A 14,977-nucleotide genomic window follows, 5' to 3' on the forward strand; every position below is an offset into this window, starting at 1 on the left:
TATCTCTTTTTAGCAAAATTTCTATCAGGCAACTTTATTTAGCACAAAAACATAAGGATCCATCATAGTAAATATTGTTCATAATTTCCTAATCCATTTTAAATGCATTTCACTAGCTTACAGACTTTTTAACTATTTAAAAGAAAAACATGAGTGGTTAAAGCCACCAGTAATTTTTATATGTGAAAAGGAAATGTATACTGTCAGTTCCTATTATTCATTAAATGTGTGCAGTTAATGTTTGATTTTTTCCTTCTACACATTTTTTCATGTCCTACAAATAATTATTTGTTTCCATATTTCAAATATAAGGCTTTTAAAATAGTGTTATTGAGGTATTTCTGCTATTAGATTCAGAGAAAAATAGTAAACCATACAATGTTGTTAAAAATTCTTTTGAATAAATAGAATTCCAGTGTGGTTTACTTGAGTTAAACTATCTAACCCAGGTAGAAATGTAAAAAATAGAATACTATTGGAAATGTGTTTCTTAATGAGATGAATCATGTGCAGACTTTGTCTATGAAAATGATGAAAATGTTTATACTGCTAAAAAGCAAATTGCTCTAGGAGTTAGTATATTATTTTGTGTTAATAGTAAGTAGAAAAGTATCTTTAAAGATTGAACCAAATGGAGAATGGCATGATTAGAATAGATATTGATATGATATTACATTAGCTTTTTACTACTTTATTGAATAATTTGCTGAATCTGGAAGAAGTCACTTGGAAGTTTTATCTATTGGTTGTATCTTATATTATCTTGAAAATGTTAGCAATTTCAGAAAGCATTTCAGCTGTGTGCTATAAGCTAAGGATTCCTCCCTGAGTAACTGAAAAGAATGGCGATTATTTAAATATGTGATAAAAGTAAATGTGAGTTTAGGCTTCTTAGTGATATTCTAGTTGTATTGCTCTCAAGGGACTCTTCCCTCCATAGCAATGTGTCCTTTGATAATACTGACAGGGAGAGGGTGAGGTTGTTGGGGGGTTTGGAATGGAAGAGGTAGGGTCATTAAACAAAAATTGCCACTTGTCCAACCACCTCCCTCTACTATGAATCTGAACTCAGAACATCCCTGCATGGACCCAAATACTGCATTTCTAATATCACAGGTAGCCCTTAATAGAAGCATGTTTAATATTGGGAGATACAGACACACTGTGGGATTATATTATAGTACTTTGATTAATCACTGAAGCAGATTGCTCTCCTGTCACCTGGAGGTTTTCACACCTCCAGATACACCTGGCACAGTGCATCTCAGATAAGGGCTGGTTAGGAGGGAGTAGGTCTTCCTTCTATAAAGTGAGAAATGGGCTATCTGTAACTTGGAAATTTTCAGGCAGATCACTTTAGGCAAGACTTTGTATGGAAGTTGAGGATCTGGACATTGAGTCTCTTAAAATTGCATGGTCTTAAGTAACTCTTGGAATACTTGATAAATAGAGACCTCAGTTTGAAGACCACGGACCTAGACAATCTCTGGTCCTTAAAAAAAGAAAGGTGGTTATTTTATCACTTTGTGTGGTCTCTAAATAGCATCTGCAGGCAATTTGAGGAAGAAATAAAATTGATCATAAAGCCATTTATCTACTGATTGCTAGTGGACCTGTTTTTTAAATTGCCCTCATCTAATATTTATACATATACAAATCCATTAAAAATTTAGTTTTATTAATCTTTGAATGGCAGTTTATACTCTACAAACTGTTAATCACAATTAAGCGCTAGGTAGTAAACTAGGTCAATGAATCTTTTTATCTTTTTTAAAGATTTTATTTATTTATTAGAGAGACTGAGAGAACGAATGGCAGGGGAAAAGGGAGAAGCAGACTCCCTGCAGAGCAGGGAGCCTGATGCAGGAGTTGATCCCAGCACTCTGAGATCATGACCTGAGCTGAAGGCAGACACTTAACCAACTGCTGAGGCAGTTTTGGATGGACTGTAGAATAAACTGAATAGTGGGTAAAGATATTTGGTTTGTATATCTGAAAATGTGCCTTTCTGTTAGGTTAGTGGTCCTAGAATGATTTTATTGTAGAAGGACACTAAAACAAGATTTAGACATCACATTGTACATCTTAAATTTATACAATATTATATGTCAGTTATATCTCAGTAAGGCTGGAAAGAAACCAAGGCGTAGATTTGGTAAAAATCTGGAAAGTAGCTGAGCATATCTCATCAAATACTAATTTGCCTCAAGGCCAAATCTGGAAGATGGCATTTTTCTAGCAGCTATTCAGGTATTGTCTGTATCTGGCAAAGAAAATATCAAGTCACCAATTTAAATACTTGTTAAATCTTCAGGGAGTGTCTATCTTGTTCATCCCTGACTAGAGAGTATGGAGGGTGGTAGGCAATTGGAAGTGAAGAAAGGGAGGTGAAGTTTCAGATCAAAGAAGATTCAACAAGGGGTTGTAAAGGAAAAGGAAGAAGAATTAGCAATATCCAGATGGTAGAGATCTCTTAAAGGAAGGTGACCCTCCAATAAGGAGAAGGTTAACCTACTATTATTTATTTATTTATTTATTTATTTAGTATTGGTTTTGATAAACCTGCTTCTTCAAGTTCTTCCTTCCTTGGTCTTCTTTTGTATTTTTTTACTTAAAATCACATTTGATTGACGACTCTTTTATGAACTGCTGTCTATCATTGGCACCAGTTATGACAGTTGGTATCTTGTTCCAAGTTGGGCATACCCTTTCCCATATGTTTTCTGTTTTGTATAGTTTTCTCCATCTGTAAGCTTGGGGAAACTTTTGTGGATAACAGATTCCTAGAAATGACTGAAAATACAGGTTTCCAAAAGCTGATTCTCTGCACTCTTTTGGTACAATACAGTTTTCATTGAAAGAGAAATAAAGACAATTTTCTGAAATTTTCCGAAGTTTTTTCAAAAAATTATATTTATTCAGTTGTATCTTTTACTGTTTGTTAAAATGTCCTTTCATGAAAATATAATGAGTATTGTTTTATGTTTGGCTCTAATGCTTTCACTTGGCAAAATGAAGTGTTGGTATTTTTTCCCAAAATTTTGGAAATTTTTATTGCTCTTTGAAATCTAAGTGAAATTCCTTTGAAAATTTTTGTATGAAAGTTGCTACATGTCTGTGTACATAGTGGCCTTACTAACCATTGGAGAAAAAGTATGTGAATGTGTTTGCTTAATGTGTTCTTCAGGAAAGAGCACACATAATCCAAGTGAAATGTGGTTGTCTTCTGTTATACTCAAAATGTGGGTTGTATAACACAACCGCTGTTAGAACCTTTCTAGGTCAGCCTTGTGTGGTCCTTGTTATGATTTTGCTATTTGTCACATGAAAGGGTGAGTCATCTGGTGAGTTTCAGGAACTATAACCCTTTAAAGTGATCCCGAAGGAGTTATGTTAAATCTTTGTGGATTTAGGCGAGATATGCAGGTTATGTTATACCTTTTTGTTTCTTTTTATTCTTTTACCTGGCCTTTTCATTTCTTTGGCAGAGTTGCTTTAAATTTCTTAGAGAAGTTTAAGTTTATAAGCTTTAGCCTATCTATGTGTGTAAAGAAGTTTCCATTAAAAAGCAGTTAGGCTATAGTATTAAATGCTTTTTGCAGCTGTCTAGTAAAAAGTTTTATTTGGAAAAAAATGTTTAATGTGATGAAAAAAATGACCCATCTTTGTGTTTTCCACATTATAAGCATAAATTTGTATTCCAGTTTTTTAAATAACACTTTAATAAAGATGACTAGAAATGAGGGGCTAATTTAAAAATTAAAGGGATTTGAAAGATGTGTACTAGTGAGAGGCTTTAAAAAATCCATTTAGGCATATATATATGACTATCTTTTTTAAATACTGGAATATCATTTCGTTTGGTCAGGAGTCAAATATTTTGGCAAGGCTGAACAACTTAAAGTATCTCGATATGAAATTCTGCAAAATTTTTTTTGAAAGTACACATATTTAAATAGGTCTAGAAATCTGAGCAGGCTCTCAGAAGATAATTGCACAGCATTTTATTTTCATAATGATTTGGTATAGTAATTACTAATAGAATTTTGGGAAAGAAATTAATTAGCTTTAATGAATTTTGCCATAAACTTAATATTTTAGGGCACAGACCTTAATTACTCAATTGTGAAATCTCTGAATTTGCCTTTAATTGTTGCTTTTAGTGTGGTTTACTGTAAGTGTTCTAAGTCTCTCTTTTTTGTTCTCTTAGATATGACACAGTTGAAGGCATGTAAGTCTTTGTTTCCCAAAGACTTAGGCAGGTTTATGATGTAGAGATTTTTAATATTTAAATTTTGACTTTAAAAGCAAATTTCAAAACATAGCCTATTGTCTGGAGTCTTCTCTTTTCTTGGAGTTCTTTAAATAAAAATCAAGATGACAGTGTTTACTTTGGGTTAGTTGGTACCCTTTTCATGAGCAAATTATATGATAAATTCTTTATATTTAAATGATTGCCTTCTCCTTCCAAGGATAAAATTAAATAAACATTTTATAGAGTATTATAAATAAGAATATAAAATTTTAAGATCACTCTGAAATTCTCTTTTATTTAATATATTTACAGTTTCGAGCTGTGTTTTCAAATTGCAACAATATTATTGGATAATCTCTCTTGCTTAAACTACTCAATTAACACTGTCAACTGAAAAAATAGTTATTAGATTATTTCTTTTCTAGAGTTTAAAATGTTTTGAGGGGTGGGAGAAGTGAGGTTTATAAAAGACTCAAAGTCTAACAAAAGCTTTGGACCTTCTCACCAGAAAAATGCTTGCATGGACACACAGATTGGGTATGTCATTTCAGGGGATTCATTCAGAGTTCTGCCAAAGAGATCAGAAGCCCCTATATTAAAAACATCTGCCATGAAGATGAGAACTATGTTATCAGGAAGGCCCCGAACTTTTAATAAAATAATGATATTTATATTTAAAAGTTTATTTTAGTTGACCTCACTTTTTGAATGCAGGTTTTTAAGTTAATATTTGGTTTAGTTTCATTTTCAGAACCTCTGATTAATTGCTTAATTGTTAAAATATACTGCAGGTTTTTAAGTTTACTTTTGGTGAAGAAATATCCTTTAGTTAACATTTTATTCAAATTTACACTAATTGCAAAAACAGATCTTGATCACAGCATACTTCATGTCTTTGTCCTCCCTTTTTGCTAAGAAAAATCAGTAGCCAATGTTCTGTCCTGTTGCTCTTATTTAATATATCCCATCTGGCTCTCTAGTCCTCCTCCTTGATACAGAAGAAGAGTGCTGTAAAAATACTTAGCTACAATAAAGAAAAAAAGAATACTCAGCCTCATTAGGAGAGAGGTCTACCATAATCAAAGTATGTCACCTCAGGATTAAAGTGACTAACCTTAGAAGTTATAGGTGAAATCCAAGGTCTGATTTTGTTTTTGTTTGTAAGCCATGATTTAATTTCTTAAAGTGCTTTACTGAGATAAAATTCACCAATTTAAAATGTGCAATTCAATGGTCCCATCAGTGGTCAAAGCCTGTTGATGTGAAGGCAAAATAAACATGTTTATCAACAAAGTCAGAAGAAGGCATGTCTCTTTTAAGTTGTCTTATGTGTTGAATCGTTTTCAAAGATCCTCAGGGAGCACAGGTTTCTTTCCTCCGTGGGACTATAGTGAGTTACTGATATTTTGGCATTTATTTTTGTCTCTTTAAGTATACTATCCTTAAGATAATACTCGTTTGCAATATTTTCCAACATGAAAATTTTGATCAAAATTGTGTAGAGATTTCAGGGCACCTGGGTGTCTCTGTTGTTAAGTGTCTGCCTTCAGCTGAGGTCATGATCCCCAGGTCCTGGGATGGAGCCCCACATTGGGCTCCCTACTAAGTGGGAAGCCTGCTTCTCCCTCTCCCACTCCCCCTGCTTTTGTTCCCTCTCTTGCTGTGTCTCTCTCTGTCAAATAAATAAAATTAAAAAGAAAAAACAAAAAAACAAAATTGTGCAGAGATTTGAGCCTGTGGACTTTAATGTCAGTAGAGTGAAATACTTCATTTAACTATGTTTATGTCTGTTTTCCGGCATTTCAGAAATAATTATCAGCATATTTATTTGCTTCTGATTCTCTCTCTTATATATCATCTGTGTGTGTTTTATCACCAAATATTTTTTTAAATAAAACAAAAAGGACATGAAATATTTGAGTTACATGGAATGAATTTCATGAGCAGTGAAATTACCGTAAATGGCCTGGAAATTCTGCATACCTAAATGAAAAACTTTCTAGGGATTTATTGGTAGGTAGTATTTCCAACATGGTGATTTAGTTACTAAAATAAGTTTGATAATGAATCTTGGAACACTGAAAAAATAAAATAAAAAATAAAAATAAGTTTGAATTAGTGTTAATTAACTTAAAATTGTAATGTCAGTAGTTGTTACAAGAGATTATAACACTTAGGAATTTATAGAGCTAAAAATAGTCTACATGTATTAACTTCATTAGCTTGGTTCTTTTTTTCATATTAAAATTTTGTTTAAAGTACAAAATTAAATGATTTTCTTCTCGTTTTCCATTTTGTGAGTATAATTTGGGAATGGTTCCTTTCCATTTTCCTTCTAAAGTTTATGTCATCTCTAGATTTGATACACACTAGGTTAAGAGAAACATTCTGCTAACAGTTTGTTTTTTTTTTTTTAAAGATTTTATTTATTTATTTGAGAGAGAGAGAGTGAGAGAGAGCATGAGCGAGGAGAAGGTCAGAGAGAGAAGCAGACTCCCCGTGGAGCTGGGAGCCCAATGCGGGACTCGATCCTGGAACTCCAGGATCATGACCTGAGCCGAAGGCAGTCGTCCAACCAACTGAGCCATCCAGGCACCCCTTGTTTTTGTTTTTTTTTTTTAAGATTTCATTTATTTATTTGACAGACAGAGATCACAGGTAGGCAGAGAGGCAGGCAGAGAGAGAGAAAGTGAAGCAGGCTCCCTGCTGAGCAGAGAGCTGGATGCGGGACTCTATCCCAGGACCCTGGGATCATGACCTGAGTTGAAAGCAGAGGCTTTAACCCACTGAGCCACCCAGGCACCCCAATAGTCTGTTTTTTTTTTTTAAATATCTATTTTCATAATAATTATTTGTTAGAGATCCAGGTTTAAATATAAAACTTTATGGAAGGAAGTTCTAGATTATAAGTATCTGTAAATTGTAAAGCTTCTAAAGAATTTTTAATGCATTTATATATAAAACTTCAAATCTATGTTCTGTGTCATTTAAGATGGTGTTAGAATAATTGAAAAATTATTCTCAAACACCAGAATTTAGTAGTGGAATTCAGCATATTATTTGTTTTCATCACTGTTTCAGAGTTTTGTATTGAATTAGTATTTTGACTTCTGATGTTTATCCTTAATGTTCACAACAGGAGCCCTCTTGCACAAATGGAAGAAGAAAGAAGGGAGCATGTAGCTAAGATGAAGAAGATGGAGATGGAGATGGAGCAGGTGTTTGAGATGAAGGTCAAAGAAAAAGTTCAAAAACTGAAGGATTCAGAAGCTGAGGTAATCAGCCTAACATTTTCATCTTGCAGACACATTATTTCTTTTTAAAATAATAATATCTTTATTAGTATAGATAATGAAACTTTTCTACACATATTTTCCCAAATTTAATATAATGCCCTAACGTAATAAGATGGAGAAATAAAAGGAAATACTTTGTTTATAATAATATATACTTCAATATGTAAGTGGCCATAAATATTGTTAGGAAGATATAATAGAATACTTATGATGAATTATCAGTTTTAATGAACAAATTATGAGAAATGAAATTATAAACTATTTCCTGTATTCAAGGTAAAAAGAGTAAAGATCAAGGGTTTTGGGTGGTTGTAAGAATAAAAGCTTGTAGGAGAATTATAATAATAAATCAGAGTTATTTGCATATGAATGAGAAAATGAAAGAAAGAACTTTAACTGAACTAAGGGCTTGCCAGGATAAATTATAGACCGCCAAAGAGGAGAAAATAGAAGGAAGGTGATATTGTAAATGAGTTGGGCATATTTGTAATATAGTGTCAGAGTAATTGCCATTGTTAGCACATTGGTAGAGTAGTGACAAAGCATCGCAGCAAGCTTATCTACTACTACCTTGGATGTTGAGTCATACATTTAGTTTCTATAAATTAAAAAGACCTGGAAGACATTTCCTCACACTTCCTTCAAGAAATGAAAGATGGAGGAAAAAAACAATAACATGAGAATTGAGTAATAGTTGGCTTGATAGATATTAATATGAAATATTTTTTAAATGACCTTTAATGTTAAAATTCAGTGAGATCCTTGTGTTCATATGTGGCTCCGTTAATAATATTTGTATCTAAGTATATTAAAAGGGGATTTAGGTCTATTTTGTTTATGTTCTTATGGTTGATCTCATTGCTTTTGTAATTCTTGCATAAAATGCTGAAACCCTCTTTGACTAAATAACCAGAAGTATTTTAATCCACTAAATAGAATGCATGGAGTGAGTAAAATATTGAGTAATTTGGAAGAAATGTTTATATTCCACATTAGATTACTCTCAAATTACTAGGCTTTACCTTTGATCTCTTACTTTGAAAAAAAAAAGAAATAGACAGCCACTTTGTTGTTAAATTTGTCATAAACTTAATGCAGCAAAGATAAGGAATACTTCCTTCTGGTTTGAGACTGTAAAGCATTGCAAGAATAGGATCCCTAGCATCTGTTATTAATAAGATGACATTTTAGAGATTAAGTTTAGTCTTTTTACTTATCAGCCTTTTATTGATTCTGTCCATTTGAGTTTTTGCCCTTTCACTAACGAGTGAATAATCCGGAACATCTGTAATAGAGGGGAATAAAAACAGGAATAATTGAGAGTCTGTATTACCTCTACACTTAGATTTCATTGAAAATCTAAAAGTAGTTGAATTTACATTTGCCATAGACATATTTTAGAAACTGCTCCTAAGAGTAAATGTTATAAACAAATAATTGTGAAACTAGCTGAAAAATCCTTCAAGAGTTTTATGATTTTTGTGAGTGGTGATAACAGTTTTGAGAAACTTTACTCTTTGAAGGATGAAATCTTTCTTAGCATTCGAAGAATCTGTAAAGAGAACTGCCAAGTTTCCCCTAATACTGTAAGCCACATAAATATATAAAGTATATAAATATTTAAGTATATAAATATTTAACCTTGTGTAATACAGTTTTTTCTCTAGTTCATTAGTGTTAGAAATGTTTCTTTAGGGCACAGCTGTTAATATCCATCAGCACAGTGCATCAGGCACAGTAGTAAGCATTCTTAATGTATTGTGTCATTAAATCCACACCATAACCCTATGAGGTAGGTACTATTGTCCATCTCCCTTTGTATACATAAGAGGAAGGATAAAATAACTACGTCAGTGCTGCATATTGTTGTAAGTTGAACCCATTAAGTCTTTAAGTTTGCTCTTAATCACTAGATAAGTCCACAGTCATGTATCCACAGTTTCAAATCCTAAATCTTAATAAGCTCTGAAAACTGCAAAACCAGACATAGAACTAATTGTTTTATTCCACTTGATGTGAATATTATAAAATTTACTGCAAAAAATAGTAATGTGTTTGATACTAAGATAAGTGCTATCCTAGGTAGCCCAGGAGGTGTTTTATAAATGTAGTTTATATACTTTTCTAAGTAATAATGCCTTTCTAAAATCTGAAAAAGTCAGAATTTTGTTAAGACATCTAACCCCTGACAGTCCTTTGAGAGGGCTTGTAACCTATACTTTTTGCCTACATGTAGTTAACACAAAAGATACTTCTATGTAACAGAAATACACAGATAAGGAATGATGAATACCTGTGAACTTAACTACCCAGCTTAAAAAATAAGACCTCATTAGTTCATTTTAACATTCGTAACTCTCCCCTATAGTAGTTCTCTCCCTCCTTCTCTGAAGTAACTGTTGTGAATCACGTGTTTATGATTCCCTTGCATTTTTTTTTGATAACTAGAAGCATTTTCCTGTGTTCCTATTTTTATATTTTCTTAGCAATTTGCTTGCTATAATCAGGAAGATGGTATCTCAAATTTGACTCATGTTTGTTTGCATTTATCTTAGATGGTTTTGTAGGAATTGCATGAACTTTTTGCAGTAAGAATAATTATGAAGTCACTCTTCGTAGTCTACAAAATAATTGAGAAAACAAATTATATATGCAGAATTTTACTATCATCCAAATTTAGGATGTTAACTCACTGATGTAATATGATCATTAATAGAATATGATTCCTGGACATCTGAAGGTTGAATAGTTTTCAGGTATTAAGTGTATTTAGATTCAACCTAATTTTTTTTTTATTGGTGTAACTATTTTCTTCAGAAACAGGTTGACTAGTGCCTAAATGAAATTATTTAAGGAACCATTAGATAAGCTCTTTGTTTCTGCGGTTACTTTGCATGAGTGTTTCTACTTCTAAGCCAGCATTCTTTACAGCATTAATTCTCAATGTAGGAAAAATGCATGCACTGGAATCACTGGGGTGTGTTGAAAATGCAGATTTCTAGTCTTAACACTCAAAGATTCTAATTCATTATGTCTGGGTGAGGTCCAGTAATTTGTATTTTGAGCAAGCACTTTTGGTGATTTGTATGAAGACTAACATTTGAGAAACCACTGCTTTATAGGAATTGGGGAGGATTACTGTGATCTTGAAGCCCTTTAAGTCCTTATGGACCTGCTTTCTTTCCACTTGTCTCAGCTTTCTGAACTTGGAATGAGGAGACCGGTTCAGTCCTGTTTCTTCCAATATTCTGGCTAGTGATCTTGGGCAAGTGACTTACACTCTGCGACTCTTTGTTCACCTGTACAGTGAGGACAGTGATGTTTTCCTTGTCTTGTTTCTTCATGCTTATGGGTAGTGATGAGATGATAAAATAAGATGAGATGATAAATAAGATAGAATATGTCCATTGTAAAGTTCAACACAACTATAAACTTGTAGCATTTTTTTTTCCCCATTTCCCAAAATTACTCTCTTGGGTCACTGGCCTTTAGGGTGGCAAGTCCTACAGAAAGAGAAATCCCAGACAACACTTTCCAGGTGGTATTCTGAATTTATAGCATAAGAACTCAGTGCTTATTAACATTAGAAAGCCTGGGTGAAACATACTTCTGCTCCTGATATCTTAAACAGCTTTATTTTACATATTGTGCTGTGATTTAGCTCCAAAGGCGCCATGAGCAAATGAAAAAGAATTTGGAAGCACAGCACAAAGAATTAGAGGAAAAACGTCGTCAGTTTGAAGATGAGAAAGCAAACTGGGAAGCCCAACAACGTATTTTAGAACAACAGAACTCTTCCAGGTAATTCATATCAGATTCCTAAGAAATATGTATATTAATGTTTTAAGGAATTATTATCTTGTTTATTTATTTTTAAAGATTTTATTTATTTATTAGATCACAAGTAGGCAGAGAGGCAGGCAGAGAGAGGGGAGAAGCAGGCTTCCTGCTGAGCAGAGAGCCCGATGCGGGGCTCGATCCCAGGACCCTGAGATCATGATCTGAGCCGAAGGCAGAGGCTTAACCCACTGAGCCACCCAGGCACCCTGTCTTGTTTATTTTAAAAGACCTTACTCAGAGTCCCTGGGGGGCTCAGTCAGTTAAATGCCTGCCTTCTGCTCAGGTCATGATCCTGGATGGAGTCCTGCTTTAGACTCCCTTGGCTCCTGAGCACTTGCTCTCTCTCAAATAAATAAATACTAAATAAATAAGTAAAGACCTCACCCTTTGTCACCCAAGCACAGTTAATTTCATGGATGAATATTTTTAATAGATGGATGCAATCTGTCTACTCTAACAGTATTTCTTTTCATTACAAATATTTTCCATGACATAACAGGCTTCATAATTATGATTTCATATCTTCATAGCATTCTCCCTAAGTGACTTACCATAATCAATTTCTTATCTTCTTTCTTCAAGTATTGGACAAAATAGTTGTGTTCGATCATTGGCAAGCATAGAAAACACTGCTACAAAGATCTTTTACACATGTAGAGATATGTTTTACCCCCTAGTTGTACTGAATTATTTCTTTAGGATAAAAGTTATTTCTTAAGATAAAATTTTGGATATCTAATTCCAAATACAGCTAATCAGTTACTTGTTCTTAGTTTACACAAAACTCAGTAATATTTGTACCTTGACTTGTTCTTTTTCTTGTTAGTCCCATTAAAAACTGAAAAGTTGTATCCCTATAAGAATTCTACAGGGGCGCCTGGGTGGCTCAGTGGGTTAAAGCCTCTGCCTTCGGCTCAGGTCATGATCTCAAGGTCCTGGGATCGAGCCCCACATTGGGCTCTCTGCTCCTCGGAGAGCCTGCTTCCTCCTCTCTCTCTTCCTGCCTCTCTGCCTACATCTCTGTCTGTCAAATAAATAAATACAATCTTTAAAAAAAAAAAAAAAGAATTCTACAGTTTGCCCTCACTGCTAAATATTTTCAGGGTTAAATACTTGTTTTGTAACATTGTCCTTCTATTAACTTTTCCCCTGCAAAGAGGAAAATCTATTGGTAAAAGCAAACATAATGCAAAATTCAAATGGCAGTAAAAGAAAAGGATACTGTATTTGATGTCAGTTGATATTTTTCAATTTGCACTATATCATTTGGAAAGAATTGTTCTCATGCATTAAAAATGGGTTTTTGTCCTATTTTTACTGTTTATCCTGAAATTTGGTCAAATATTCGATTGTCTATTACAGATTTGCATTGTCCTCATTATGCACTTCTAAACCTTATTTTTATTTATTTTTTTAAGTTTTATTTCTTTATTTACTTTTGAGAAAGAGAGCAAGGGGAGGGGAGGGCAGAGGGAGAGAGAGAATCTTAAGCAGGCTCCACAGCCAGTGCAGAGCCCGACATGGAGATCAGTCTCACAACCCTTAGGATCATGACCTGAGCCGAAATCAAGAATCCAATGACGCTTAACTGACTGAGCCATCCAACCACCCCTTTTAATTTTTTAAATAAAAAAGTAGTGTTGTGAGGTGCTGGGTGGCTCAGTGGGTTAAAGCCTCTGCCTTCGGCTCAGGTCATGATCTCAGGGTTCTGGGATCAAGCCCCGCATAGGGCTCCCTGCTCTCTCTCTCTGCCTACTTGTGATCTCTGTCTGTCAAATAAATAAATAAAATCTTTAAAAAAAATAAAAAATAAAAAGTAGTGTTGGAAAAATCTAACACAGTTGTAGCTTGATTAGCCATTGATACTATCATGTATTGTCTGTAATGTTTATAACATGGCTACTCATTTTGATTATTTTCCTTTAACCATTTAGAACCTTGGAAAAGAACAAGAAGAAAGGGAAGATCTTTTAAACCCTCTATTGACCACCAGTTACGTATTAGTTGCCAATATGCCAGCTTGGACATCAGTGTTTGTTGGATCCGTTTGACCAATTTGCACCAGTTTTATCCTTAATGATGGATTTAACAGCATGACAAAAATTATTATTTTTTTGTTCTTGATGGAGATTAAGATGCCTTGAATTGTCTAGGGTGTTGTGTACTTAGAAACTAACAGCTCTAAGTACCTTTCCTACATTTTCTTTCTTTTTTTTTGTTTTTGTTTTTGTTTTGTTTTTGTTTTTTGTTTTTTTATTAAACAGATGTCTTCAATTTAATGCAAGAAAACATTTTACTGTTGTACAATCATGTTCTGGTGGTTTGATTGTTTACAGGATATTCCAAAATAAAAGGACTCTGGAAGGTATTCATTGAGGATAAATTGCCATAATATGATGCAAACTATGCTTCTCTATGATAATTATAATACAAAGGTTCCATTCAGTACAGCATATACAATAATGTAATTTAGTCTAACACAGTTGACCCTATTTTTTGACACTTCCATTGTTTAAAAATACACATGGAAAAAAAATCCTATATGCTTACAATGCACCTAGAGCTTTTTTATAACAACCTTTTTTTGTTTTATTTGTTTGTTTTGGATTCTTTAAATATATGTTATTCTCATTTAGTGCCCTCTTTAGCCAGAATCTCATTACTGCTTCATTTTTTAATAACATTTTATTTAGGTATTTTCCATATATTGGCCCTGCTAAAAATAGAATATAGCATCTTTCATATGGTAGAAACCAACAAGGAAACTTTCCTTTAATTCCCTTTTTACACTTTATGGTAAGTAGCAGGGGAAAAATGCATTTATAGATCATTTCTAGGCAAAATTGTGAAGCTAACGACCAACCTATTTCTACCTATGTGCCGTCTCTTTATTTTACTAGAAATGGGAATCATGGCCTCTTGAAAAGAAAAAAAGTCACCATTCTGCATTTAGCTGTATTCATATATTGCATTTCTGTATTTTTTTTTGTTTGTATTGTAAAAAATTCACATAATAAACAATGTTGTGATGTAATAGAGTGTGGGCTCTTAAATATTTTACAGCTGATACGCAAAACTAGAATATATTTGGGTAGAAACTTTTCAACTTGAATTTGCCTCCTCCACAATTGTAATTCATCTTTTCTCTTGCATGTTTATTTCATTTGGAATGATTATGGTTTTCTAATTTATGAGATATATAGTATCTCTACTCATTACTATCTCATTAATATGTTATTCCTCTGAGAAAAATCCCAATTCATTCACTTTGGGTAAACTCTTATGTCCCTGGAAACTGAAACTTTTAACTGGAAAGAAAGTGGTATAATTTCACTAGGTCAGATAATACAGATTTTAACATAATGCTTTATGGCATTTTAAGTACAATTAATACAACCAAGTTCATTACCATAAAAAATTTCACTATGTTTGTTACATTTTAAAATTAATGATCCAAGCAGAAGGAAGTAAGTGCTAATTCTTATTTTTGGTGGCTTCATATGCTGAAGGATTTAAGCAAGTCCGTATGCTTGAAAGATCCTTAATGCTTTTCAAAGATACATAGATCCAAAATGTAAAACATAGA

General features: G+C 33.3%; 1 protein-coding gene across 5 annotated transcripts in view; it reads left to right on the forward strand.

Moving 5' to 3' along the window:
• The window catches only part of SEPTIN7 (septin 7), a 110,435-nt gene extending 96,010 nt beyond the window's left edge, over nt 1–14,425 (forward strand). For all 5 annotated transcript variants that reach the window (XM_045062874.1, XM_004741975.3, XM_004741974.3 and 2 more), the window contains 3 exons: nt 7,395–7,530; nt 11,213–11,352; nt 13,326–14,425. In XM_045062874.1, the coding sequence (XP_044918809.1) occupies nt 7,395–7,530; nt 11,213–11,352; nt 13,326–13,365 (316 nt within the window). In that variant the 3' untranslated portion in view covers nt 13,366–14,425. The remainder of the gene's footprint in view (nt 1–7,394; nt 7,531–11,212; nt 11,353–13,325) is intronic.
• The last annotated feature ends 552 nt before the right edge of the window (nt 14,426–14,977 follow it).

The sequence above is a fragment of the Mustela putorius genome, unplaced genomic scaffold (assembly GCF_011764305.1).
Source record: "Mustela putorius furo isolate JIRA1106 unplaced genomic scaffold, ASM1176430v1.1 tig00003845_pilon_pilon_pilon, whole genome shotgun sequence".
Taxonomy (NCBI): domain Eukaryota; kingdom Metazoa; phylum Chordata; class Mammalia; order Carnivora; family Mustelidae; genus Mustela; species Mustela putorius.